Below are 27,692 nucleotides of genomic sequence, written 5' to 3'. Positions count from 1 at the left end.
GGTCTTCAGCAATGACATTGAGGACTAATGACCTTGACAAAGGTCAAAAGGTCAAAGGTCAAGGTCATGTCCCAGATAGCGAATTATGTGTTTTTGACCTTATTATAAGGACTTTTAGTGTGTTTTAAATCTTTTCAATACATTCTACGTCTATTGGAACATGTATTTTACATTACAAAAGGAAAGACCTCTCAATTGTTCAAGAACAATTGACATTTTAATTATTATTAGGTCTTTCCACTTTTCTGTGGAAAGACCTATTGTTTTTCTTCTGATTATTTTTTTTTTTTTCTTCCGCCTAATTTTGTTCTTGCGATAAACATTTGTTTCGCAATATGTCGCTTAGATATTTTGTATATGATATCGAACAGTTTATGCGCTTTTGAAATTTACCCTGCGTAAACGAATACTTTTCTTTGTAGGAGTTATCTCCCCAAACACTGTTTTCCTTGTTATCGCATCTCCTTCGCAACCGTTAAAGATTATGACAAATTTATTTTACAAAATTGCTCGTTATATCCTTCGCATGATTTGTCCTATTTTGACCGAAGCAATATGACCGCTCCATATGAGAGTTATTTCCCCTTATGCATCTGATATAAGTGATATGAATTTCTATCTTATAAACCATAAGTGATAGAGACCTAGGTTCTTTTGATTTGAGGTCCTTGGTCCCAAAAAATGAAAATTAGGTCAAGGTCAAAGGTCAAGGTCATATTCTAATATTTGAATTTGGCTTATTTTCACTTATATTCAAAGACTTATAAGATATCAACAAATTATTTTTACTAAATTGTTAGTTGCGACATGTCGTAAGATGTAAATTTTGATTGCAAGCGTACGTTGAATGTAAAAGGGAGTTTTCTCCCCTCTTGTATTTAAAAATACGCGTTTGGTGATATAACTCATTAACTAAATATAATTAAGGCCTATGGTCTTTTGATTTGAGGTCCTTGGTTTATGACCTTGAAATTGATCTCAAGGTCATAGCTTAATTTGACGTTCTAGATTTTGACCTTTGCTTTTATTCTATATGTATACATGATAAAGATATACAACTTTTAGAAAAAGGTATCAAACCATTTAACCTTGAAAAAAACAACCGGAAGTGACTTTTTGTAAACCGGAAGTAGCTATTTTTTGTACTTTATTAATATAAAAGTATATAGAACCAGATATTTTTGGAATCAGTGTCAAGTAAATATTCAAATATAATCGGAAGTAACATTTTTCAAACCGGAAGTAACAAATTATCTCCCTTATTTAAAAAAAATGTATGGAAACAATATATTTTTGGAATCAGCTTACTAGAAGCTATCATTTGACGATTGAAATGACATTTTAAACTTAGTTTCACAACTTTTCATATCAAAATACATTGTTTTGATGGAAAGACCTTCAATTGTTCTCTGAACAATTGGTTTTTAATTATTATTCTTTTTGTTCCGCCAAACTTTGACAAAATTTCCCTCCGTAACAGTAAACCATGTCGCTTTCATGTTCACACTTTGTATCGGTGTCATGAATACCTATCCGGAACTCACCCTGTGAGTCGAAATATTTTGTCGGTTCGGAGTAATCCCTCCGAAACCCAAAAACCTTGTTATCGTTCAAACACCGTAACCGTAATAGGTAGAAAAAAAACAAAGGGTGAAATTTGTTCAGGACCAGACCCCGGTTCTTCGTTACATTTGGATCGAAAAGATTCAACGACTCATTGGTAGGGTTATGACCCTATGAAAATTAACTGGTGTCGGTTGGCCACCAAAACTCAGAAACCGTAAGTCGTAGACACCTACGATCTTCACCAATCATCATCAATTCATGTATCTTTGAAAAATACCTCAAGGTCAAATTTGTATGTTGACCTTGACCTTTGACCTAACACCTTGTTATGGGATAATCTCAGAAACCATTATACTTACAGAAGTTTTGAAAAGTGGAAAATGTTTGGGTCATTAAGGCGCAACTTTGTTACATTTTAACAAAAGAGATTTGACCTTTTTATAAGGGGCATAACCCCTGTTTTAGGTTTCTGAAAAGACAAAATCAGCTTTTACTATATAAGCAAAGGTCCTAGACCCATGGGGTCTTCAGCAATGACATTGGGGACTAATGACCTTGACAAAGGTCAAAAGGTCAAAGGTCAAGGTCATGTCCCATATAGCGAATTATGTGTTTTTGACCTTATTTAAAGGATTTTCAGTGTGTTTTAAAGCTTTTCAATACATTCTACGTCTATTTGAACATATATTTTACATTATAAAAGGAAAGACCTCTCAATTGTTCAAGAACAATTGACACTTTATTATAAAAATTATTTGTCTTATTCACCTTGGCATCAATATGTTGAATAACTGTATCAATGGTTCAAGTATCTATAGCTGGCAAGAACTAATTCATATCATAATAAATAAGAAAATAGTTCAAAGAATTTATTTTGCTCTATTAAATAACAAAAGAATAATATTTTACCCGTTTATCAATTTCTCCATGCTGTAACTGGACAAATCTTGCACTAATGGCAGCAATATAACTTTGCTGATTGGAGAAAGCAACTCTGCCTGCTCCTTTGGGATATTTCAGTTCTGGATCAGTATCAATTCCAGCATAGCAAACACCTCCATATAACCTATCCATTATCATTGCTAATTCAACTGAAATGAAATTTATTTCATCAATAAAATTGACCACCATTAAACCTTTCAATGCTAAACGAAAAAAATAGAAAAATGGCTGCAGGGTTCGACACTAACGCTAGCCCGCTAGCACAAGACTAGTAACTTTTGTGTCGGGCTAGTAAATGTCCGTAGCGCGGTAGCCCAAGGGGCTAGTAAATTTATTTGTCATTGAACATCAATCTGTTGTACTTTCGGCAAAGTAAAGTCCAAACACCGGTCATATCTGACAACTTTGTTGAATATTGTCTACACTGGTTCCACGACCTCTTTATTTACATACAGATACAGATACTGGAGGGTAAAATTTCTACCGTAAACCAGTTGCTATATACAGTCAACTCGGTCTAAGATTACTCGTCCTATAAAGAAAGAATGCACCGTTTCAAGATAACCCGTTTTGAAATAAATATGAATTAGACTGCATATACATTTTGGTTTTATTATATTTTATTATTAATCACATCAGAGATCCTGATAAATGCGTAGTTTACCCTTATCTATTACATAGTCGTCGTGTAAATAGTTAAAATTGGAAATATCCTTTCGTTCTTAAAATAGAGCGTTAAAGGTTGCCTGTTGAAATTTTCCTTTACTCCAAAGGTACACGTGGTGATGAAAACTTTTTGATCTTGTGTCTTTATCGAATTAGCGTTTGTCATGTCGTCATAATTCTTTTCGTATTGCTCGGGATTTATCATTACAGTTGCAATGGACTGAAACGAAAGTAAATTTCCGGTAATAATATTAAATGTGATTAGCTTCTTTTTGAGAGCTGAGGGGTGATGATGATAGCAAGACTAAGCCATTGGTATCAGAAAGCGTCCATTGCACGTACCGGGATGTATGCATGTCTTAATGCATTAAAGAGAACAGGGTTAAAACTCGTCATGATCCAAATCAGTTGGAACATGAAGACTCAGCATCAGAAACCAAAAGTAAACTAGGGGACAAGTCAACTTATGAATGTAAATAAAATTAAACAAAAACATTGTTTTTTTTTAATTTGATTATTTTAGTTGATGAGTTAACACACATGTTTGTTTTGATGTAAATGTAGATTGTCACTTTCTTTGTGGTTGGTCTATACACCTTATCACTATTAAGTCCAATCCGGGAAAAACAGTCATTTATACATCTTCCTGTTTGGGTCAAGCCGAAAAATAGAGGTCATCAGAAGTGAGCTGAGGGAGGAAAAACTTTCGAAAGCGATCATTAAGAAACTTTGATAGAGTATGATCCACTTTTTCGAAATTAAAATTGAAGTAAAAAAATATTTTGTCTGAAGAATTTACGGTAGTTTAAACAGGTCTCATTAAAAAGTAGCATGCATGGTAAATTGTTTAAACAGGGTCCCAGATAGCTTCAATTGGATGAAAAAGTTGTGTAATTTTAGAACTTATCCGGAATGGAATAAATAGCGATTAGGTGTATTGTTCTGTTTGCTGGAGACTGTGAGATATATGTAGTTGTCAAACTCAGAACAATATTGTCATTAATTAATTTGATGCTGCAGGATTATTTGTAAATTGAATGTGGTGTCAGTCATTAAACCTCCCTATAAACCTGGTCAAGGTTTTGAGGTATACATCTTTTAATCTGGGAACTATTTTTTTTAAAAAGTAGGTCTGGAATATACAAATGTTAACACAATAAATATTTAAGATATATCATCAATTCATCTACAGTAAAAATGTAAGTTTTCCTGCCGTTAAATTTCTTTGGTGTTATTTTTTTTTTTTTTTTTTTAAGAAGATATAAACAAGTATGAAATAGTTATTTTTCAGACTGAAAACATCTTCTTAAAAGGCCTCAGAATGCAGGATTTTGCCCCAGACCCCCCTAGCAAGTTCGCGGGCCTACGGCTCGCCCACTCATGGGCCAACTCACCGTGCTACCTGACACAGAACAGGGCTAGTTGAATATAATTTTTACTAGCCCTGTATGCTAGTGCCTACAAAAGTTAGTGTCAACCCCTGGGCTACTGCTGCTGCATTTATTTTTGTGTTCATTCATTAGAACAGTATAATAATTTTATTAAAATTTTCATCAAAAACTACCTTGACCAAAAACTTTAACCTGAAGTGGGACAGACGGACGGACGCACAGACCAGAAAACATAATGCCCCTCTACTATCGTAGGTGGGGCATAAAAACAATAGATCAAAGGAAAATGCCACCAAATAAGCATGAACATGTGTGAGTCTCGCGCTACAGACTTGACAGCCCTGCCGTCCTGGACACTATTATTTTTTTTTCCGCGGCTTTTCCCTGTCGTATTTAGCATTTTTGGGGGATGAATTTTCAGTTTCGTTACTCCCTTCATCTACCGTTTTTCGTTTTGAAACTGACGAAGTTCCTGGGGTTCTCGTACTAAAATATTAAGAAATATTTTGTTGCATGGTTTCGTGCTCAAGAACTGTGCAACAAGACAGGTCAATACCAATCAATACATCATACCCCCAAATACCGTTAATTGAAAATCTCGGCACGATAAGCAATGTACAATACCCCAAGCCAAGGTATGAGAAATCCATATTTAAAGTACGAGAATTGCAATCAACACATGATACCAGGCCACCCAGACATGCCAGAGTTATTTTTAATTTTAAAATATGTACAATAGGACCTGTACAAACCATTTCAAATTATTGGAATCCCGGATGACTTAATTGAATCGAAATGGCTAACATAGAATAGTGATGAAGGGATTTTTCACTTTCTATTTTGGAAACGTCAAGAATTTTTTGTTACTAGTCCGTCGGGCCTATCGGATTACACATTTTAATTGCCCGTGGCGTAAATGATCTAGTCCCGGGCGTCGGGCTAGTGGATTTTTTAACCCCTGAGTTCATACAATGAAAAATTAGAGAGAACCCGAATGAAAACTGAATGGTAACGAGTCTGGATGAAAAATCCATTGTCAATGCGACATATGTTGCGAACAGCAGTGGTGGGGGCGTATGTCATCGAGGCATATGCTGTGTATAGCATTTAAAGAGTTAAAAGATTTCAAAGAATTTCATACTATGCACACAGCTATCCTCATAATCCTTAGCCATTTATGGCCATGACTTTTTCACAAACTGACCTTTAAATCAAAAGGCTTTCTCCCTGTCCTGCTTACAAGAAATTGTATCAGTTTGATGTTCAAATTTTTTGGGCAGTATAAGGACAATAAATATAAATCTGGTCCCTTTAATCTAAAGCTTTATTCTAAATAAATCAAGATACTTTAAATAAGATGCTATTCTTGTTATATTAAGTGAATTACCAGCTCTAAGTGGTCTTGGTACTCCACCAACAAAGATAGTTTTTCTTGGGTCCAAAGGTTGTGATCCATCCATAACAAAATCAGAATCGCTCAAAGTCCATGGCCTTATCTGTACCTGAATTGAAATAAAAAATTCAGAATCACTCAAAGTCCATGGCCTTATCTGTACCTGAATTGAAATTAAAAAAAATCACAATCATTCAAAAGTCTACAACACCTCTTGCAAATTCATAAATGCAAGTCCAATTTTTTTTTTTTTTTTTTTTTTTTTTAATATATCAGTATTTTTATAACCAAATGCAATTATAATAGTATTTTAACTCAACAGGATAATATATCATGTTGAATATTAGAAACTGTATCGATGCAAGAAAAAATCATTGTGACTGTGTCAGTATATTATAAATATCCTAAATCAGACTGTCAGATAATTCTTTTGTCCCTTCTGTAGACTAGTCCAGATTGACTGGAATTTATATCTTCTGTTAAAAAAGAATTAATCATGATTTACATGATTTACATGATTTACAAGTTTCTTATTTCTTGCTTTTAGTACTGTACCTGTTTACAAAGCAAAACTTGTCATAACTAAAAAATCGGGCGATTCTTCTTTCAACTTTATCAATCTAGATTGTGTTGAATAATGCTGGGTTGGTTCAGTGGTTTGAACACATATCCCAAATTTTTTTTAGTGAGATATGATATTATCTCGCAGGTGAATCTAGTAGATACTTAATTTAAAAACAAGCTGAAAAAACCCAATTGCTATCTAATATATGTATACTTACTGGTTTATCTTTCATTGTTGGACTGGAAACACACCAATACAGTTTGTCATCATCAAGAATACAAGATTCCACCAAAGCTTGAACAGACATCTCGTCTTGAAATAGTAGGAAACAGTAACCTGTTAACATAGTTCAAGTATAAAATTATTCAAGAAAAAAATAATTCAATTCCCACTTAGATTGAACATTCAATATCATAGTAGATTAGCAATGTTTTAGTGTTAAAAAGGTATATTATGTGTCTGAAATTTTCTAGAAAATCTCCATTAGGTAAAACAGGTTTTATTTTGTAACCAGATGCTCCGCAGGGCGTAGCTTTATACGACCGCAGAGGTTGAACCCTGAACGGTTAGGGCAAGTATGGACACAACATTCAAGCTGGATTCAGCTCTAAATTTGGATTGTGATTAAATAGTTGACACAGCATAGGTTTCTGACACAGAATGAATGTGTTCTAATGAACTTAAAATTTTTGTTTCTCTTAGAGCAATTCACTATGCTGTTGAATATTAATCCTCTCAAAAAAATGTTTGAAGAAATTTTCTTTTTTATTTATGAAATTTCAAATGAGAAAAATTGAACCCAATTTTTTTAATCACATCCCCCTTTCCCTTATTCCAAAACTAATCTCAATTAAAATTTCTAATGGAGTTTGCAACAATAACTACTCATTTAAATACATCATAAAATATTAAGATGTAAAAAAACTGCTTGTTATCACTGAATGGTAAAGATTATTTTAATTTATCAGTTGGTAGTAAAAAGTGAATATACATTGTATATTGTATATAACAAAGATTTAAGTTGATTCTGGACAAAGAAAGATAACTCCAATTAAAAAAAAATCTTGCTATTGCACAATATTTTGCAATTAGATATTTCTTGCTTACTATTCTGGACAAAGAAAGATAACTCTAATTAAAAAAAAATTTGATATTTCACAATATTGTGCAATTAGATATTTCTTGCCATTGCGCAATACTGTGCAATTGAAAAGACTTGCTATTGCACAATACTTAATATAATAATTTTAGATCCTGATTTGGACCAACTTGAAAACTGGGCCCATAATAAAAAATCTAAGTACATTTTTGGATTCAGCATATCAAAGAACTTCAAGATTTCAATTTTTGTTAAAATCAGACTAAGTTTAATTTTGGACCCTTTGGACTTTAGTGTAGACCAATTTGAAAACAGGACCAAAAATGAAGAATCTACATACACAGTTAGATTTGGTATATCAAAGAACCCCATTTATTCAATTTTTGATGAAATCAAACAAAGTTTAATTTTGGACCCCGATTTGGACCAACTTGAAAACTGGGCCAATAATCAAGAATCCAAGTACATTTTTAGATTCAGCATATCAAAGAACCTAACTGATTCATTTTTTGTCAAAATCAAACTAAGTTTAATTTTGGACCCTTTGGACCTTAATGTAGACCAATTTGAAAACGGGACCAAAAGTTAAGAATCTACATACACAGTCATGACAGTTAGATTCAGCATATCAAAGAACCCCAATTATTCAATTTTGATGAAATCAAACAAAAGTTTAATTTTGGACCCTTTGGGCCCCTTATTATGTTGGGACCAAAACTCCCAAAATCAAACCCAACCTTTCTTTTATGGTCATAAACCTTGTGTTTAAATTTCAAAGATTTCTATTTACTTATACTAACGTTATGGTGCGAAAACCAAGAAAAATGCTTATTTGGGTGTTGGGACCTAAACTCCCAAAATCAATACCAACCTTCCTTTTGTAGTCATTAACATTGTGTTTAAATTTCATTGATTTCTATTTACTTAAACTAATGTTATTGTGCGAAAACCAAGAATAATGCTTATTTGGGCCCTTTTTTGGCCCCTAATTCCTAAACTGTTGAGACCAAAACTCCCAAAATCAATCCCAACCGTTCTTTTGTGGTCATAAACCTTGTGTCAAAATTTCATAGATTTCTATTAACTTAAACTAAAGTTATAGTGCGAAAACCAAGAAAATGCTTATTTGGGCCCTTTTTGGCCCCTAATTCCTAAAATGTTGGGACCAAAACTCCCAAAATCAATACCAACCTTCCTTTTGTGGTCATAAACCTTGTGTTAAAATTTCATAGATTTCCATTCACTTTTACTAAAGTTAGAGTGTGAAAACTAAAAGTATTCGGACGCCGGACGACGCCGACGCCAACGTGATAGCAATATACGACGAAAATTTTTTCAAAATTTGCGGTCGTATAAAAATCTAAGCCCATTCTTTCAAAATATTCACTATAATTAAGTATCAACATGAAAAATGCAAGTTATTCAAAAAGCAAATATCATAGAACATATGATATTTTTTGTCCTATTATTGTAAATGATTTTTAACATGTATGTTGTGTGTGTCATGGATTGTTTAAGTGTGTGTATTGTATAAGATGTTGAACATGTGTTACAAGTGAGTTCCATGGAATGTACAAGATGTTGTAGCATGTATGTTGTGATTGTGTGTGTCATGGATTGTATAAGAATTTGTGTGCATTGAATAAGATGTTTAACATGTACATCCCTAGTGAGTGCCATAGATTGTATAAGATATTGTAGCATGTATTTCACAAAGTGTGTGTAATGTTTTGCATATGATATTTGTAATATATGTATATGGTGAGAGTGCCTTTTATTGTATAAGATGTTTGAGTATAACTATTGTGTGTGCCATATATTGGATGCGATACATTGTATAAAATGCTGTAGCATGTTCATTGTGCGTGTGCCATTATTGTTAAAAGTTTTGTTGTATGTTAATACTGTGTGTTTGTCATGTAATTTTAAGATGTGGTTAGATGTAAATCACAAGTGCAGGTATGCCAATCATTGCTTAAAATCTTGTGTTACAAGTGCATGATGCATGTGAACTGTTTCCCATCCTCATTATCGTGTATCGTGTTTCTTGTGGTTAGTACTTCGCTGAAGAGTTAGTAATGAAAGGTGTTGTGTTCATATCAAATTGTATTCAAGTTATGTACAAGGCAACGTTACGTAAACAATAGGCAACGTTAAACAATAGGTAACATTAGTGACGTTAGTTACTTAGTAACTGTACAGCGGCTAATACTTGACACTGGGGGGCGCCAAAAAGTGAAAATTAATCTAAAAGTATGAAAAAACCAGGTGCTCCGCAGGGCGCAGCTTTATACGACCGCAGAGGTCGAACCCTGAACAGTTGGGGCAAGTATGGACAAAACATTCAAGCGTGATACAGCTCTGAATTTGGATTGTGATCAAATTTTTGACATTACATGGTTTTTTTTTACACAAAACAAATGTCAAGATTTTACAAATCAATTAAAGATTTCTTCTTCAAACTTTTTAAATCTAAAATTAAATAGTTGATCATGACACAGCATAGGTTTCTGACACAGAACGAATGTGGTCTAATGAACTTAAAAGTTTTTTTTTGCCTTTGAGCAATTCACTATGCTGTTGAATATTAATCCTCTCAAAAAAATGTTTGAAGAAATTTTCTTTTTATTTATGAAATCTGAAATGAGAAAAATTTAACCCCCCCCCCCCTTTTTTTTCACATCCCCGTTTCCCTTTTTCCAAAACTGATATCAATTCAAATTTCTAATGGAGTTTGCAACAATAACTACTCTTTTAAATACATCATAAAATATTAAAATGTAAAATAAAGTGCTTGTTATCACTGAATGGTAAAGATTGGTTGGTAGTAAAAGTGAATATACATTGTTTATTGTATAAAACAATAAAAAAAACTTCATCAGCAACATTTTATATTGGCAAATTTCCAATGAAGTTATTTACATAAAGTTATTGGCAAATAAAAATAGAAAATGACATCATAGTCATGTCTGGCAAATGTCCAACATACATTATCTAAAAACATTTTAGATAAGATAAGGAAAAAAAGCTTCATCAGCAACATTTTATATTGGCAAATTTCCAATGAAGTCATTTACATAAAGTTATTGGCAAATAAAAATAGAAAATGACATCATAGTCATGTCTGGCAAATTTCCAACATATATTATCAACTACTATTCTATACAAAGAAAGATAACTCCAATTGAAAATTAATTGCTATTGCACAATATTGTGCAATTAGATATTTCTTGCTATTGTGCAATACTGTGCAATTGAAAATTTCTTGCTATTGCACAATATTTCATATGGAATCCTGATTTGGACCAACTTGAAAACTGGGCCCATAATCAAAAATCAAAGTACATATTTAGATAAAGCATATCAAATAAGCCCAAGAATTTAATTTTTGTTAAAATCAAACTTAGTTTAATTTTGGACCCTTTGGACCTTAATGTAGACCAATTTGAAAACTGGACCAAAAATTAAGAATCTACATACACAGTTAGATTTTGCATATCAAAGAACCCATTTATTCAATTTTTGATGAAATCAAACAAAGTTTAATTTTAGACCCCCATTTGGACCAACTTGAAAACTAGGCCAATAATTAAAAATCTAAGTACATTTTTAAATTCAGCATATCAAAGAACCCCAAGGATTCAATTTTTGTTAAAATCAAACTAAGTTTAATTTTGGACCCTTTGGACCTTAATGTAGACCAATTTGAAAACGGGACCAAAAGTTAAGAATCTACATACATAGTTAGATTCGGCATATCAAAGAACCCCAATTATTCAATTTTTGATGAAATCACACAAAGTTCAATTTTGGACCCTTTGGGCCCCTTATTCCTAAACTGTTAGGACCAAAACTCCCAAAATCAATACCAACCTTCCTTTTGTGGTCATAAACATTGTGTTTAAATTTCATTGATTTCTATTTACTTAAACTAAAGTTATTGTGCGAAAACCTAGAATAATGCTTATTTGGGCCCTTTTTTGGCCCCTAATTCCTAAACTGTTGGAACCAAAACTCCCAAAATCAATCCCAACCTTTCTTTTGTGGTCATAAACCTTGTGTCAAAATTTCATAGATTTCTATTAACTTAAACTAAAGTTATAGTGCGAAAACCAAGAAAATGCTTATTTGGGCCCTTTTTGGCCCCTAATTCCTAAAATGTTGGGACCAAAACTCCCAAAATCAATACCAACCTTCCTTTTATGGTCATAAACCTTGTGTTAAAATTTCATAGATTTCCATTCACTTTTACTAAAGTTAGAGTGCGAAAACTAAAAGTATTCGGACGACGGACGACGACGACGACGACGACGACGACGACGCAGACGCCAACGTGATAGCAATATACGACGAAAAATTTTTCAAATTTTGCGGTCGTATAAAAATTAGCATACAAAGTGTGAAATGATAATTAACTATTTAAAGTCCATGTAAAAAAATAGAAATTATTAAACTGTCTATTCACTATGATCATTATCAAAATTAGGCCATAATAAATAATAGGTTTGTTTGCCCAAATGCTACCTACCCAGAAAAAAGCTGCCTACTCAAATTCTTTTATTGTCCTGATTTGAAGAAGTTTTTTTTTAATCAAATAGGCATGAAGACTAATAAAGATCTGATACTTCAATTTCTTTTTTTGAAGAAAAAAAAAGAAAATGCCTACCTACCTACCCACTGTCTCAACCTTTGGGTAGGGTTTGGACAAACCAAAATATTTTTAAGTGTGGCCTTACGGCGCACTTGATACCAGTATTATATTGTCATGAAAATATTAAGTCCATGTTTGAATCTTTAGCTTGGCTTCAGTTTTACTCGGTGCTCTGTCTCCGGGGATTTTCATCATTCCTGGTTCCCTGCTAAATGTGTGAATCCTACCATTGTTCTTCATTGTGTTGATGTTTGATTGATACGTCTCAAAAAAGTCTTTGTTAAATTTAATTGAATTGTCAGATACTTCTCCCATTGATTCGATTTTCCCAAAACGTTTCAAATCGACTTCTTCTGTCTTTTGTTGTAACATGAAAGATGAGGATGTGGGTCCAGCTGAGTCTTTCATTGGTCCAGAAAGTAGGTATCCGAGTTTTGATTCTACTGCGGTCGGGCCTGGTCCACGGATAACGGTGTTTTCTACGATATTCCAGTAGTAATCTGAACCTATTAAAAATGAAATCCTGAATTTATTCATGTCGCTTACAGGGTGCGCTAATCTAAGTCCACTGAGGTAAGGCAGTTTAGCAGCATTGTATGGCGTGCGATTGTGTAACGGGGCTGCGATAGTAGGGACAATCAATACTTCCATCGGTATTTATTTCCCATTCTGAGTTTGTAAATCTATTACAGCAATGTCCAAATTGCGTATATTTCTGTTTGCATCTCCAAATGCTGCTAGGCTTAATGGTGAGGTTCCATTCGGTTTCAATTGCAATTCAGCAGGTAATTCCTCGCTAATAAACGACTTTTGAGATCCTTCATCTAAAAGAATATTAGCAGAAGCTGACCTGTCATCTACCCAAACTGGTGAGATGGCTGTTTTTAACAATACGTCTGTACTTGGTTTAATGTCCGATCGATGTCCGAGCGATTCTAATCCCCTTATGCACGATTCCATTTTATTGTAAAATGCTCTTATGCTGTGCTGTGTAAGTGACGGATGCGTAAGTTCAAGTAGATTCTGCATGTACGCGTTTATAATGGTTTGTGTCTGTCCATACCTCTCCTTTAACAATATAATTGCGTGTTCATAGTTAGCGTTTGATAGAGATAAACTGGATATACATTGTGCGGCTTCACTGTGTACCTGAGATTTGAGATAGCTGAACTTTTGTATATTTGATAAAGAGGGATTGTGATGAATGGTTGTCTCAAACGATTCCCAAAATGTCTGCCATGTTAATATGTCTCCCGTAAAGTTCGGTAGATCAAGCTTAGGTAGTTTGTGATAGAAGTTTGTTGTTGTTGTTGGGTTTGCATTCGTATACACGGAGTTATTATCTACGGAAAATACATTCTCTGAATGGTTTGAGTTGTGATTTGCAAGCGTATTTGCTATTGGAACATAAGTTGATTCACTCACCGTTTGTTAAGATGAGGTTGTTTTGTTTCCAGAAACTATGTCCTTGAATCGGCGAATGGCGACTTCCATATTCATTGCATAATCGTTACGTAAACAATAGGCAACGTAAAACAATAGGTAACATTAGTGACCTTAGTTACTTAGTAAATGTACAGCGGCTAATACTTGACACCGATCATTTATTCATATAAAAAGAAATGAGCTGTCAAAATTGACAATGAACCAGGATTACTGTTGTTTTTTTATTGTAACAGTTGTTGAATATAATTATATAAAAGGACAGCTATGTACATGTACAAATGTATGATCCAACCTATCAAAAAGTAAAACCAAAACCTCTGAACAGCAAAAGTAAGTTGAAATAGTCAATGTCAAACTTGACCTTCCATCAGGCCATAAAAAAGAATAGGTTTATTTGCCCAAACGCTACCTACCCAGAAAAAAGCTACCTACTTAAATCCTTTTATTGTTCTGATTTGAAGAAGTTTTTTTTTTATCAGATAGGCATGAAGACTAATAAATACCCGGTACTTCAATTTCTCTCTTTGAAAAAAAGAAAAAGAAAATGCCTACCTACCTACCAACTGTCTCAACCTTTGGGTAGGGTTTGGACAAACCAAAATATTTTTAATTGTGGCCTCAGTAACAACATATCAAAATAGCAATGGATGAACAGTTCACATGATATTACACTGAAATTACACAATTTCTCATTTATCAAGGACACTTACTCCTGTCATCAATAACAACAGAATTTGCACTTAAACTGCTGACCTAAAGCCCTCTGTACTTCACTATATTTTTAAATAATCATGATAATCAAGATTTTTCCTCGATGCTCAATTTGTATAGCACACATTTTTTATTTTGTGTTCAATACTTCTATTCCCTTTGCTTATATCAAGCATGTCTGTTAAATCTCATCATCATTAACTATATGGTCTATTCCCAATACACTACGATAAACTCCATTATATATAACATGTAATATATAAAATATTCTCTGGAGGAATGAAATGACAAGTATCATATAATTTCACATATTTACAACATGCAATTCATTTCTTATACAATACTTCCACCCACAATCAATAAGTTAATGACATAGTGGTATAGTCTTATATCTTTGTAATTTCACCATCAGTAAATTCTCTATTGCTGTTCTCCAGAGTTTGTTCTTAAATCATATCTTTGGACAATGTGCAATTCAAATGAAATACCATCTTTTATAAGACTTGGTGTTTTCATGCTTTCCTCTATAAACTCCTTTGCCTTGAAATGTGCTATTAATACATGTAATGACTAAATCTTACAAAATCTGTCTCTTAAATATTTTTTGAAGTGTTTTTTTGGTTATTCAGATAAAATTTACCTTTTGGTGGAAAATACGATTTACTTTCGGCTTTGTGGGGCCAGTCAACTACAAGAGGACCAAATCTTCTAAATGCTGCTGTAATCTCCTCTAGAAGAAAACAAAACAATTTGCTATATTAATAAAATTATAAATAACGTCAAGATTCCTTTTTCATTACAGCTTATGTTATATACTCTTTCATCTTAATCTTATCATAACACCAGTGATGTTTTCACTACAGTGCAATAGAAATATCTTAAGATTGTCTATTTGGATTGCTCATGATCAGTCAATCAATTTTGTAAATATTTCTACAAACAACTGTCATACAAGTGGGAGGTTTTGCTAGAAATCAAACCCTGAAAATATTTATTCAAGTAAAGAAGAATCATATGACAGTTAATTTCAATTCATTCCAATTAAAATTGGGTGATATATGGGAGCGTTTGATTTGGTCAGGTTTGCTGGTATTCACCCTTTTTGAATTTGACCTTTGGAGTTTGTTTTGTTGATTCTTTGTTAACAGTAATTACCAGTCATACATATAATGACATGTGCTTTTAAAAAATAATCATCTACACACATAAATTACTATGATAGCATGTTATATTGAATCATTGTTATTGGCTTTAAAATGTCCAGTGGCCACAGCCCGTTATTTATTACGAAAAATAATGTAAACAATCTTTTCTTTGCTTAATCCAAACTTCTGTTAACTTGTTTATGGATATCAAAATTGTTAAAAAGCTGAAAGCAAACAGCTGCTACCACGATCAATTATGAGAATACAATAAAACTATAATACCTTCATCAATATCTGGGGGAAGACCTCCAACAAATACTTTGCGTGAAAAGCGTTCAATTCTTTCCCCCTGTGGAGAACCCCTGGCAGTAAGGCTTGCCACTGTCTGGTCCAAAGAATCATCATCTAGCATTAGATTTCTGTCAGGGAAGCCATAAATCTGTTTACCTGAAATTAATCAAATATATTGATTACATTTAGCAAATAATTTAAAACCGATCAAGTTTTATAAAAAAAATCTGAGAATTACATGAAATATTAAAAAGTTCAATACAATCCATAGACCAATTACTTGGTAATTATAATTACCTAGTATTTCGGTCAACATCAGATATTTGACAAATCTATCAATCTCAGTACTAGCTAGTCTAATCATAATACCTACAGATATACTTTGTATAAAAATATGATTGGGCGTTTATTTTTTTTTATAATCAAATATATGAAAAGGGTGGAGTACTGGATATCTCAGCTGCAGATCTCTCACCCCTAAGGCCCTGCAGCAACCTCCAAAAAAACACACATAAAAAATGATACAGATCTGAAACCGAAATGAATCAAGCCTTTGATTCTTCAGAAATGTTTACCCCTCTTCTTTAGTGCAAGTTCAAAGATATGTATCTGTAGCAAGGTTACATCATTTCAATCAAAGTTTAACAGATAAAATTTGTAAGAAATATATTGATATCATTGAAACTGTTTCTCCTCAAACTGACAAATGTTGTTTTCTTTTCCCTACATTTCACCATGTTCTTTATCACAGAGCCTTTCCCAAAAGCCATAATTTTTTATTGTATGGTATTACATGTATTTGTTTTTATTGAAACCTATAATGCATCTCCCATTTGAAATAACATATCCCCACATATTCATAAATTGGTATAATTAGTACAAAAACAGAGTTCACGAAAAGAGTTCGCGAAAAGTGGTGGTCCTCAAGACTTTACCAACAAAATTTGGCATAGGACTGACACAATTTTAGTATTTTTCAATAGAATTAATAGTGAGGACCTGCAGATTTTCTTCAAGGACCACCAGGGAAAAAAGATTTCGCGAACTCTGCAAAAAGCTAAAAAAAAAACTAACATGATATTAAAACACCATCTAATCAATAATTCTGTTTTATGCAGCTTTTATTCCTAAATGAAATAATAAACAGCTGCGCCATGAGCTCATGATATGCCCGACGTCTTATGTGGAAGTCTTATGCAATAATCATAAATAGTTACTGAGAAAGTTTTAAGCAATAACCATATATTGTTTTAGAAACACGGCGGGACATGTGAAACTCCCCACCCTGTTTTTTTTTTTACAAAAAACTAAATATTACCAAAACAAAATTTTGAATCAAAGCCAAAAAGTATACAGATCTTTAGATTAATATAACAAAGAAGTGTGTAAAGTTTTAAGCAATAATCATAAATTATTTTTGAGATACGGCGCGACATGTAAAAAACCCTCCCCTGTTTTACAAAATACTCAATAACTCAAAAATAAAATTTTGAATAATCACCAAAAAGTATACAGATCTTTAGATTAATAGAAAAAAGAAGTGTGTAAAGTTTAAAGCAATAATCATAAATAGTTTTTGAGATACAGCACAACATGTAAAAACCAGGTGCTCTGCAGGGCGCAGCTTTATACGACCGCAGAGGTCGAACCCTGAACAGTTGGGGCAAGTATGGACAAAACATTCAAGCGTGATACAGCTCTGAATTTGGATTGTGATCAAATTTTTGACATTACATTGGTTTTTTTTACACAAAACAAATGTCAAGATTTTACAAATCAATTAAAGATTTCTTCTTCAAACTTTTTAAATCTAAAATTAAATAGTTGACACAGCATAGGTTTCTGACACAGAATGAATGTGGTCTAATGAACTTAAAAGGTTTTTTTTGCCTTTGAGCAATTCACTATGCTGTTGAATATTAATCCTCTCAAAAAAATGTTTGAAGAAATTTTCTTTTTATTTATGAAAACTGAAATGAGAAAAATTTAAACCCCCCCCTTTTTTCACATCCCCGTTTCCCTTTTTCCAAAACTGATATCAATTTAAATTTCTAATGGAGTTTGCAACAATAACTACTCTTTTAAATACATCATAAAATATTAAAATGTAAAATAAAGTGCTTGTTATCACTGAATGGTAAAGATTGGTTGGTAGTAAAAGTGAATATACATTGTTTATTGTATAAAACAATAAAAAAAAACTTCATCAGCAACATTTTATATAAGCAAAGTTATTTACATAAAGTTATTGGCAAATAAAAATAGAAAATGACATCATAGTCATGTCTGGCAAATGTCCAACATACATTATCTAAAAACATTTTAGATAAGATAAGGAAAAAAAGCTTCATCAGCAACATTTTATATTGGCAAATTTCCAATGAAGTTATTTACATAAAGTTATTGGCAAATAAAAATAGAAAATGACATCATAGTCATGTCTGGCAAATTTCCAACATATATTATCAACTACTATTCTATACAAAGAAAGATAACTCCAATTGAAAATTAATTGCTATTGCACAATATTGTGCAATTAGATATTTCTTGCTACATGTATTGTGCAATACTGTGCAATTGAAAATTTCTTGCTATTGCACAATACTTGATATGGAATCCTGATTTGGACCAACTTGAAAACTGGGCCCATAATCAAAAATCAAAGTACATATTTAGATACAGGGGTCAAAATTAACTTATGAAGGCCAGTAGCCACCTGGGCTACTAGACTTGAAAATCAGTTAGCCCAGACAAAAAGTCAGTAGCCCACATAATTTTACTATCACCGGTGAAGCCCGCAAAGCTTCCTAGGTAGGGCTTGGGGGCATGCCCCTAAGAAAATTTTGAAATTTCAGACTCAAAATCCTGCATTCTGAGCATACCTGGAGGTGATTCAAATGCCTGGGAAAAAGTTATTTTTTTATTATCTTTGTTGTTGACTTCAATCAAATTTCATTAAAAAAAAAATCATTTGCTAAATGGGAATCTTCATGCCCTGTGTACAAGAATTTTTTTACATATCTTTTAAAGACAACTAAAGAATTCTCTGTTCTGGAATACATGAAGATGATAGATGAAATATTTCATTTTATTTCTATAATAATCTTATTTATTAAATATCTTGGTCGATTCATTTTGCGTATTAGACTACGTACATTTGTAAACAAATGAACCCCCCCTTTTTTCGCGACTATTTCATATATTCCAAAAGCGTTGTCATGAACTTGATATCTTCTCTGATTTTCTTTTTTTTTGTAAACTGTTCAGTTAGTAAGAAACATAAATCATTTTTAATTATAAATGTTATTTATTGTGGTCGACAATACTCTACTTTGGTTTTTGACCTTCATTCTCTGTACACCACGTGGGCTTTGAAAATTTAACTACAAAAGGTACTGTTTTCCAGATTCTTAGCAGTATTATATATATCATACTTTCTTTCTTTTATTTGACTGATATTACTTCATGACATGCTATTGTCATCTTCCCTGGCTTTCTTCGCTTTCTTGAAGCCAAAACCGTGATTGCTTTATATTGTTAATGACCATCGGAACACCTCTCTTGTTATCCTTGCAAGCATATGATACATTCCGACTTTAAATAGACGACCAATCAGTGACCTGAATTAACGTGAACTATATTTAGTCACAGGTAAACACTGATTTGACATCCTTGTTTATCGCGATCGCGACTTTGATGCAATACATTTTAAAAAGATTTTTCTTTTTGAATTTACATTTTTGTCCGTGAAGTAGCCAGTACTTGGAGTCACGGTAAATGGCGAATTTCAGTCAGTCAAGAACTTGTTTTCAATTCGCCACCTGGGCTACCACAACTGAGTAAAAAGATCACCCAGGTCAATTTCTGGTCGCCATTGGCGACTGGGCGACCGTTAATTTTTTCCCCTGAGATAAAGCATATCAAATAAGCCCAAGAATTTAATTTTTGTTAAAATCAAACTTAGTTTAATTTTGGACCCTTTGGACCTTAATGTAGACCAATTTGAAAACTGGACCAAAAATTAAGAATCTACATACACAGTCAGATTTAGCATATCAAAGAACCCATTTATTCAATTTTTGATGAAATCAAACAAAGTTTAATTTTGGACCCCCATTTGGACCAACTTGAAAACTAGGCCAATGATTAAAAATCTAAGTACATTTTTAAATTCAGCATATCAAAGAACCCCAAGGATTCAATTTTTGTTAAAATCAAACTAAGTTTAATTTTGGACCCTTTGGACCTTAATGTAGACCAATTGGAAAACGGGACCAAAAATTAAGAATCTACATACATAGTTAGATTCGGCATATCAAAGAACCCTAATTATTCAATTTTTGATGAAATCACACAAAGTTCAATTTTGGACCCTTTGGGCCCCTTATTCCTAAACTATTAGGACCAAAACTCCCAAAATCAAACCCAACCTTCCTTTTATGGTCATAAACCTTGTGTTTAAATTTCATAGATTTCTATTTACTTATACTAAAGTTATGGTGCAAAAACCAAAAATAATGCTTATTTGGGCCCCTTTTTGGCCCCTAATTCATAAACTGTTGTGACCTCAACTCCAAAAATCAATCCCAACCTTCCTTTTGTGGTCATAAACCTTGTGTTAAAATTTCATTGATTTCTATTTACTTATACTAAAGTTATAGTGCAAAAACCAAGAAAATGCTTATTTGGGCCCTTTTTGGCCCCTAATTCCTAAAATGTTGGGACCAAAACTCCCAAAATCAATCCCAACCTTCATTATGTGGTCATAAACCTTGTGTTAAAATTTCATTGATTTCTATTCACTTTTACTAAAGTTAGAGTGCGAAAACTAAAAGTATTCGGACGACGACGATGACGCAGACGACAACGCCAACGTGATAGCAATATACGACCAAAAAATTAAAATTTTTGCGGTCGTATAAAAACCTCCCCTTTTTTACAAAATAATCAATAACTCAAAAATGAAATTTTGAATCATCACCAAAAAGTATACAGATCTTTAGATTAATATAACAAAGACATGTGTAAAGTTTTAAGCAATAATCTTAAATAGTTTTTGAGATATGGCGCGACATGTAAAAAAACCCTCCCCCTTTTTTACAAAATACTCAATAACTCAAAAATGAAATTTTGAATCAACTCCAAAAAGTATACAGATATTGAGATTAATATAACTAAGAAGTGTTTAAAGTTTTAAGTCATAATCAAGAATCGTTTTTGAGATACAGTGCGACATGTGAAAAAAACACACCCTTGTTTTAGTTATAAAGTGCCTTAACTCAAAAAGTTTAAATCTTATTTTCACCAAAAAGTATACAGATCATTTGACCATCATAAGAAACAACTTTATTAAGTGTCATGAAATTTGGATAAGTCGTTCTCAAGTTATGGTGCAACATGTTTACGCCGGACAGACGGACACCGGACATTTGTATACCACAATACGTCCCGTCAAAATTTTGACGGGCGTATAAAAAATCATATTCATCAAGTTTCAGGTTTCAGGCAAAATGTGATGTACCACCATCGTGTCAGAGAAGAAATTATTTGAAACCCTTTCCAGTCCATGATATACTCAAGTCTTTTACCACTATTACATAAAAAGTAGCAAAATTAATCCATAAATGAATAGATTGAAGCTCATTATTTGAAACCTTGACAGAATAACCTTCGGCATGTATTTATCTAAAGGTGATGAATGCAGTCAATTATTTTCTGTTATATACATTTTGTCAAAGACTGAAAAGAATGTAAAGCTTAATAATGATGAAATTCCTGCATTTTTTCTTAATACAAGTAATTGTGTGAAAAACATTCCTGATGAATTAAAGTAATTATTGGCTGAAAATCACAAATAAAATCAAACTTTAAAACTGTAGATTAGATAAATTCCATTGATTTAAATTTAGCTTTGTTCAGTACCAGTATAAAAACACTTTATTTCCTCATATTCAGCCATTTGTAGCATTTAAAAGCGTATTGAACAATCCTTTACAATTGTACAATCTCAATAATGGTGAATAATCTGCCAATTTGTTTACTGTAATACAGTGTAATATATGATATACAGATATAACAAAACCAAGTCTGCTAAATGATTTTTGTCACAGATCTTTGGAATTTGATGTCTACTCTTATTTTCCAAATTTAAGAGCTACAACGAATCAATATAAAATTGTGTATGAATTTGTATTTTTGTTGGTATATGGAAAGTGAAACAAATAACAGAAATAATGGCCATGGTAAAAGAGTTCTATTGCTTCATTCATTATATTATTTCAAAACGAATTTTAATATATACATGTCATGCAACTAGAAGAAATTGTAATGTCTTAAATAATTGAAAGCGGCTGCACGGTAAATGAGTGCCAAAATTGTGAACAACATTATCAAGCTGCAGATAAAATATAAAATCTTTCCCTCACATAGAAGTAATTATAGTGGTTCGACAAAACATTTCCAGGTACAAGTGTTGTCAAATTAAACTTGATGTTACTTCATGTAGGAAATTAACCAAACTCAAAAAGTTAGGGGACTGGACTAGTAGGCCTACCGTCCTGTTTCTCATAACAATTTATGACTTAATAGTTATCGAGTGGCTTGACAGGCCTGAGGGGTCACCACACTTCTGAGTTTTAGGGAAAAAGACTTTAAGTGACTTCTATAATTATATTAAGGACACAAAGAGCACTGGTTTAATTCCTTACCTTTAAGCATATCATTGTTGTCACCAGAAGATTTCATAATGTCTAACAGCTGACTTTCAAATGCAGAAAATTTCATACTGTCTAGAGAACTGGTGCGATCCTGAAATCATACAAAAATAATAAATATAAACAACGTACAAGTAGCCAAATTTTGTAAACTTTTTTTATATATAAGTTATTGAAACAATAAACTAACTAACTTTAAAACAATACTGAGAATTTGACAATGGCAGAAGCCAATGAACGTACTGGTGTTGCCATTATTTTGCTTAAATGGTCAGATCATGATGTAATAGTAAAGGTATTTAGTATCTTCTATATGTTAAAACTTAAAGGATAGTTTCAACATAATTTTCATTGAAGACATTCAGTATTTTTAGTCATCCTCAAAAATCAACATTTGAAAAACTTGCAATTTGATCACACTTATAAACAGTGGCGGATCCAGAACTTTTCAAAAGGTGACTGACCTAAGGGGGCTCTAGTCATGCTTCAGTGATTCCCTTTATGATCTGTCAATTGCCGATCGCTAGTCAAAAAAGACGTCCTCGTTGGGCAAATGCTACATGAACAAAATGTTGACTTTGCAATTTTAACAGAAACCTGGTATTCCGATGAAAAGCAATATCAATTCGAAACATCAGATCTTAATCAAAATGGGTACAAAATAAGCGTTTCAAACAGGCAAAATAGAATCGGTGGCGGTGTTGCCCTATCATGTCGAAGCAGTATTAAAATGTGTAAACTGTTTTCCGGCACAAAATCGTGTTTTGAGTATGGAATATGGCAACTAGTATTTAAATCTATAACAATAAATTGCATTGGTATTTACAGACCACCATCCTTAGCGACACCAAATCAATTTGTGAACGAATTCTTTCAGTTTCTAGAAGATATAGTCTCTACATATTCAAATCTAATAATCATGGGTGATTTTAACTTGCACATCGAGGAAAACAGTAATGCGATTTCGGAATTCAATAACTCTCTCGATGCACTCGGATTAATACAACATGTAGACTTTCCAACGCATATTCACGGCCGTAGTCTAGACTTGGTTATCACGGAATTCACGAATGGAGTCGATCTCGTTTCGTGTGAAGCAGATCCGTTTTTGTCTGACCACTGCGCCGTAAAAGTGACAATGAGGGTACAAAAAGAGAACATTGTCAGTAAATCCATTTCATTTCGAAACTTCAAAAATATGAACAAACAAAATTTCACAGAAGATCTCCAAAAATTGTCATTATATTCCGATAACGTTGAAACCTTTGTTGGCGAATTTGAGAACACTATCGAATCTTTACTTAATACTCATGCACCAATGCAGGAAAAGACACAAATATGTAGAGCACCCAAGCCCTGGTTTAACGACTCATGCGGAAATCGGAAAGACTCTGGCGTAAACACCGAAAACCGTGTGATTACGAAATTTATAAATCATCCATGAACAAATACCTCCATGAACTTAGAAATGAGAAACATTCCATTCTTAGTCAAAAAGTACTTTCTTTTAAAGGTGATTCTAAAAAGCTATATAAATTCGTAAAAGACTTAACAGGCAGTAAGGCGGAAAATCCGATGCCAGACGTTGAAAACGAAAACGAACTTCCCGATAAATTTGCGGATTTCTTCATGAACAAAATAAAAACAATTCGTGATTTTCTGAGAGACTTTGACGATTACAAACCACTGTTCAAAGACGTTCCGTTATTTACATCATTTAAAAATCTTTCAGAAGACGAAGTTAAGACCATCATAAATAAATTGCAATGTAAATCATGAGAACTTGACATTTTGCCTACTAAAGTACTTAAATCGTTCCTTAGTGAATTGTTGCCTGTTATCACAAAGTTAGTTAACTTGTCTCTTAGTCAAGGCGTCTTCCCATTAAGATGGAAGCAAGCGGTAGTCAGGCCTCTGCTGAAAAAGGCTGGTCTTGAACTAATTTACTTAAATTATAGACCAGTAAGCAACTTGTCTTTCCTGTCTAAATTAATTGAAAAATGTGCGCTATATAAGACTGAATAAACACGTGAAAGATCATGATCTCCTTCCTACAAACCAATCTGCGTATCGTCAATTCCATTCGTGCGAATCTGCCCTTCTACAACTCGTTAATGACATACTCAATGGGATGGAGCATAAAGAAGTCACCGCTATGATCGCCGTTGATTTAAGTGCAGCATTCGATACTGTAGATCATAGTATTTTGATAAAAGCACTCGAATATCAGTACGGTGTAAATGGAACCGCACTTAAATGGATTGATTCCTATTTGAGACCTCAAAGCTGTCGTGTAAATGTCAGCTCTACAACATCATCAGAGCGACAACTTGAGTGTAGCGTACCACAGGGAAGTTGCTTAGGTCCCTGGCTTTATTTAGTCTACGCCGGAACTCTATTCGACATTATTCCACCATCTATTACTGTGTACGGATTTGCCGACGACCATACTGCTAATAAACGTTTTGTGCCAACATTAACGAATGAGATGGATGCAATTCCTGACTTACAGGACTGCGCTGTTCATATAAACACCTGGATGAACAGTAACAAACTAAAAATGAACAATGCGAAAACAGAGTTTATTCTCTTTGGCAGTCAACACCAACTCTCTAAATGTCAGACAAAAGAAATAATCATTTGTGGAGATGTTATAAAATCAAAAACATGTATACGGTACTTAGGAGCTTTTCTGGATGATGAGACTCTAAACTTCAAAGACCATATTACTAAAAAATGTAAAACAGCAATGATGAACTACTACAAAATAAAGTGCATAAGATCCTATCTATCGAAAGAAGCAACTGAAACTTTGGTCTTATCTTTGGTTATATCACATTTAGATTATTGCAATGTTATACTTTTTGGAATTTCACAAACTGATTTATATAAATTGCAACGTATACAGAATATGTGTGCCAAACTTGTGTTAAACCGTTCTAAGTATGATAGTGCCAAGCAGGCATTGTTTGACTTACACTGGCTTCCGATTAAAGCTAGAATTACATTCAAAATCTTAACATATATGTACAACTGTCATGTAGGTAATGCACCGTCATATTTGATCAATTTGTTAAATCCTCAAGTGTCGAAATGTTCATTAAGGTCGTCAGAGTCATCTATTGGTTGTTATGCAGTCCCATATAACAAAAAGAAAACTTTTTCAGATAGAAGCTTTAGTACTATTGGGCCAAAATTGTGGAATGAACTAGGTACAAATGTAAGAAACTCTGAATCTTTGGATACTTTTAAATGTCGGTTGAAAACATTGTATTTCGAAAATTATTTTGAACTTTTCAGACTTTTTTCTTGTGTATCACAGTGTATATTTTCAATTTTTGGTATAGTACATATTGTATTTTTGTATAGTATTTTTGTATTTTATATGTCATTTATGTACAACGCCATTGAATACATATTGTATATGTAGAAATAGGTGTTTAATTAAGTTTTCATGTTTCATGTTTCATAATCAACCAATTCTCCCCTGGATCCGTCTATGCTAAAATTCACTAAAGAATTAAGAAATCTGTGTCATGTGACTTCTTTGTTGATAAGAAATTAAAACTTATTTAAATATCAAAGCATAAAAATACATTTTCAACATATAGTCCAGTCAATCTAGGATAAACCTTAAACAAATTGCAACAGAATATTTTTCTGCTCGAGCTTAAATTAAAATATTGTTTGTTTGCCCTTTACCGACTGACCCTATAAATTCGTTCCGCCTGAAAATCTTTTATTTGTATTTACCAGCAAGATTTTATTTTATTTTATTTTTTCGTTCCTACAAAAAATCTTATATTTGTATTTCCCGCTCAAAACTTTTTTACCGGAATCCTCGGGTTTTATCTTTATCATATAAGGTCTAGTCCGTTTGGTATCAAGTGAGCGTTTGACATGCACACTTGCATTTAGAGTTTCAAAGCATTTGTTTGAAATCGATGTTGAACGCTTTGAAATCATGATATGACGTACGTTAACTCTGCATCTTTATACTTGAAGAGCAGGGTTCATTTACAAAAAAGTTCGTTTAATACAAAATTATCAACGTGTGTACAAACTATTTTGTGTAAACGGACGTTGTATTCTATGTAGGGATGGCCTTTTGTGATCCGTAGATCAGGATGATTATGTTAACAATGCCTTCGACCAGCATTGCTATATTATTTATATCTGACATGAACCAAAGGTTACAAAAGCCTGTAAAGTGGAGAATATTTGGCAGTAAAATCGCCCAAGTTTTCCATACAGATCATTTATAAATGTGATGTAAAATACATGACAATTGATTTTAAGTCTTGTAGCATTTTTATTGGAAACATAGGCACACACGGAAATGTAAACACTAGGGACCTTTTCTACTAGTAATGTATGTCTGCCCGGACATATTTTACCAGGACAAAGTTATCCCTTACAGAAAACCTTTAGGTAGAGGTAAGCGTACAAGGTACGTAGTACAGAATATAAGTGCAAGTTAAAACTCTTCAAAGTTCCAGGCATATATAAACGTTGAAAATATGCGGCACAGCTCTATATTTTGATATTTGAAAACAAAATAGTAGTGCATATGAATTAACTTCACATTCTACATGATATTTTTTTTCAAAACGTAGTCCCAGAAACTTATTAGCAAAAGCAAAACAGACAAAAATGACATTATGCAGATTTTGTATCTATAAAATAAAATATTATACCTACCTGCCTACCCATGAAAAAAATATACCGAGCCAAGTTATTTTTTTGGGAAAAATATAAAATATTTTACCTACCTACCTACTCTGTTTCAAAACATAGGGTCGGAAAAGGGCAAACAAACAATATTTTAATTTAGGCCTCAGATCCGTCAATAACGTCATTATATCAAACATACTTCAAGTCCTTAGAATGGTCTAAAATCTTTTTTTTGCGATTTTATATCATGGTCTTAAAACGTCTAAAATATGTTCAACAAAGGCCGCCATACATACAAAGGGGAATAATCGTAATAGATGAACATTTTGTTTTGGTTGATTCTGAGCGATGTTCTGACGAATTTAGTAAATACAGACTGAGTAAGAATATTTATTAAAAGGTAAGTTACTATATAAATACGAGAATTGGTACAAAAAAC

At 32.9% G+C, this 27,692-nt stretch overlaps 1 protein-coding gene across 2 annotated transcripts in view; it reads right to left on the bottom strand.

The window, feature by feature from the left end:
* Positions 1 to 27,692, bottom strand: part of LOC143072507 (cytoplasmic polyadenylation element-binding protein 2-like) — a 51,004-nt gene that overhangs the window by 10,933 nt on the left and 12,379 nt on the right. The window contains exons 2-7 of one of the 2 annotated variants that reach the window (XM_076247451.1): positions 22,574 to 22,673; positions 15,858 to 16,022; positions 15,071 to 15,160; positions 6,741 to 6,859; positions 5,953 to 6,121; positions 2,476 to 2,657 (exon numbers count right to left, since the gene is read on the bottom strand). In XM_076247451.1, the coding sequence (XP_076103566.1) occupies positions 2,476 to 2,657; positions 5,953 to 6,121; positions 6,741 to 6,859; positions 15,071 to 15,160; positions 15,858 to 16,022; positions 22,574 to 22,673 (825 nt within the window). The remainder of the gene's footprint in view (positions 1 to 2,475; positions 2,658 to 5,952; positions 6,122 to 6,740; positions 6,860 to 15,070; positions 15,161 to 15,857; positions 16,023 to 22,573; positions 22,674 to 27,692) is intronic. The other variant, XM_076247452.1, reaches the window with a different exon arrangement.

The sequence above is a fragment of the Mytilus galloprovincialis genome, chromosome 4 (assembly GCF_965363235.1).
Source record: "Mytilus galloprovincialis chromosome 4, xbMytGall1.hap1.1, whole genome shotgun sequence".
NCBI lineage: Eukaryota > Metazoa > Mollusca > Bivalvia > Mytilida > Mytilidae > Mytilus > Mytilus galloprovincialis.
This window is presented reverse-complemented; position numbering and strand designations above follow the sequence as displayed.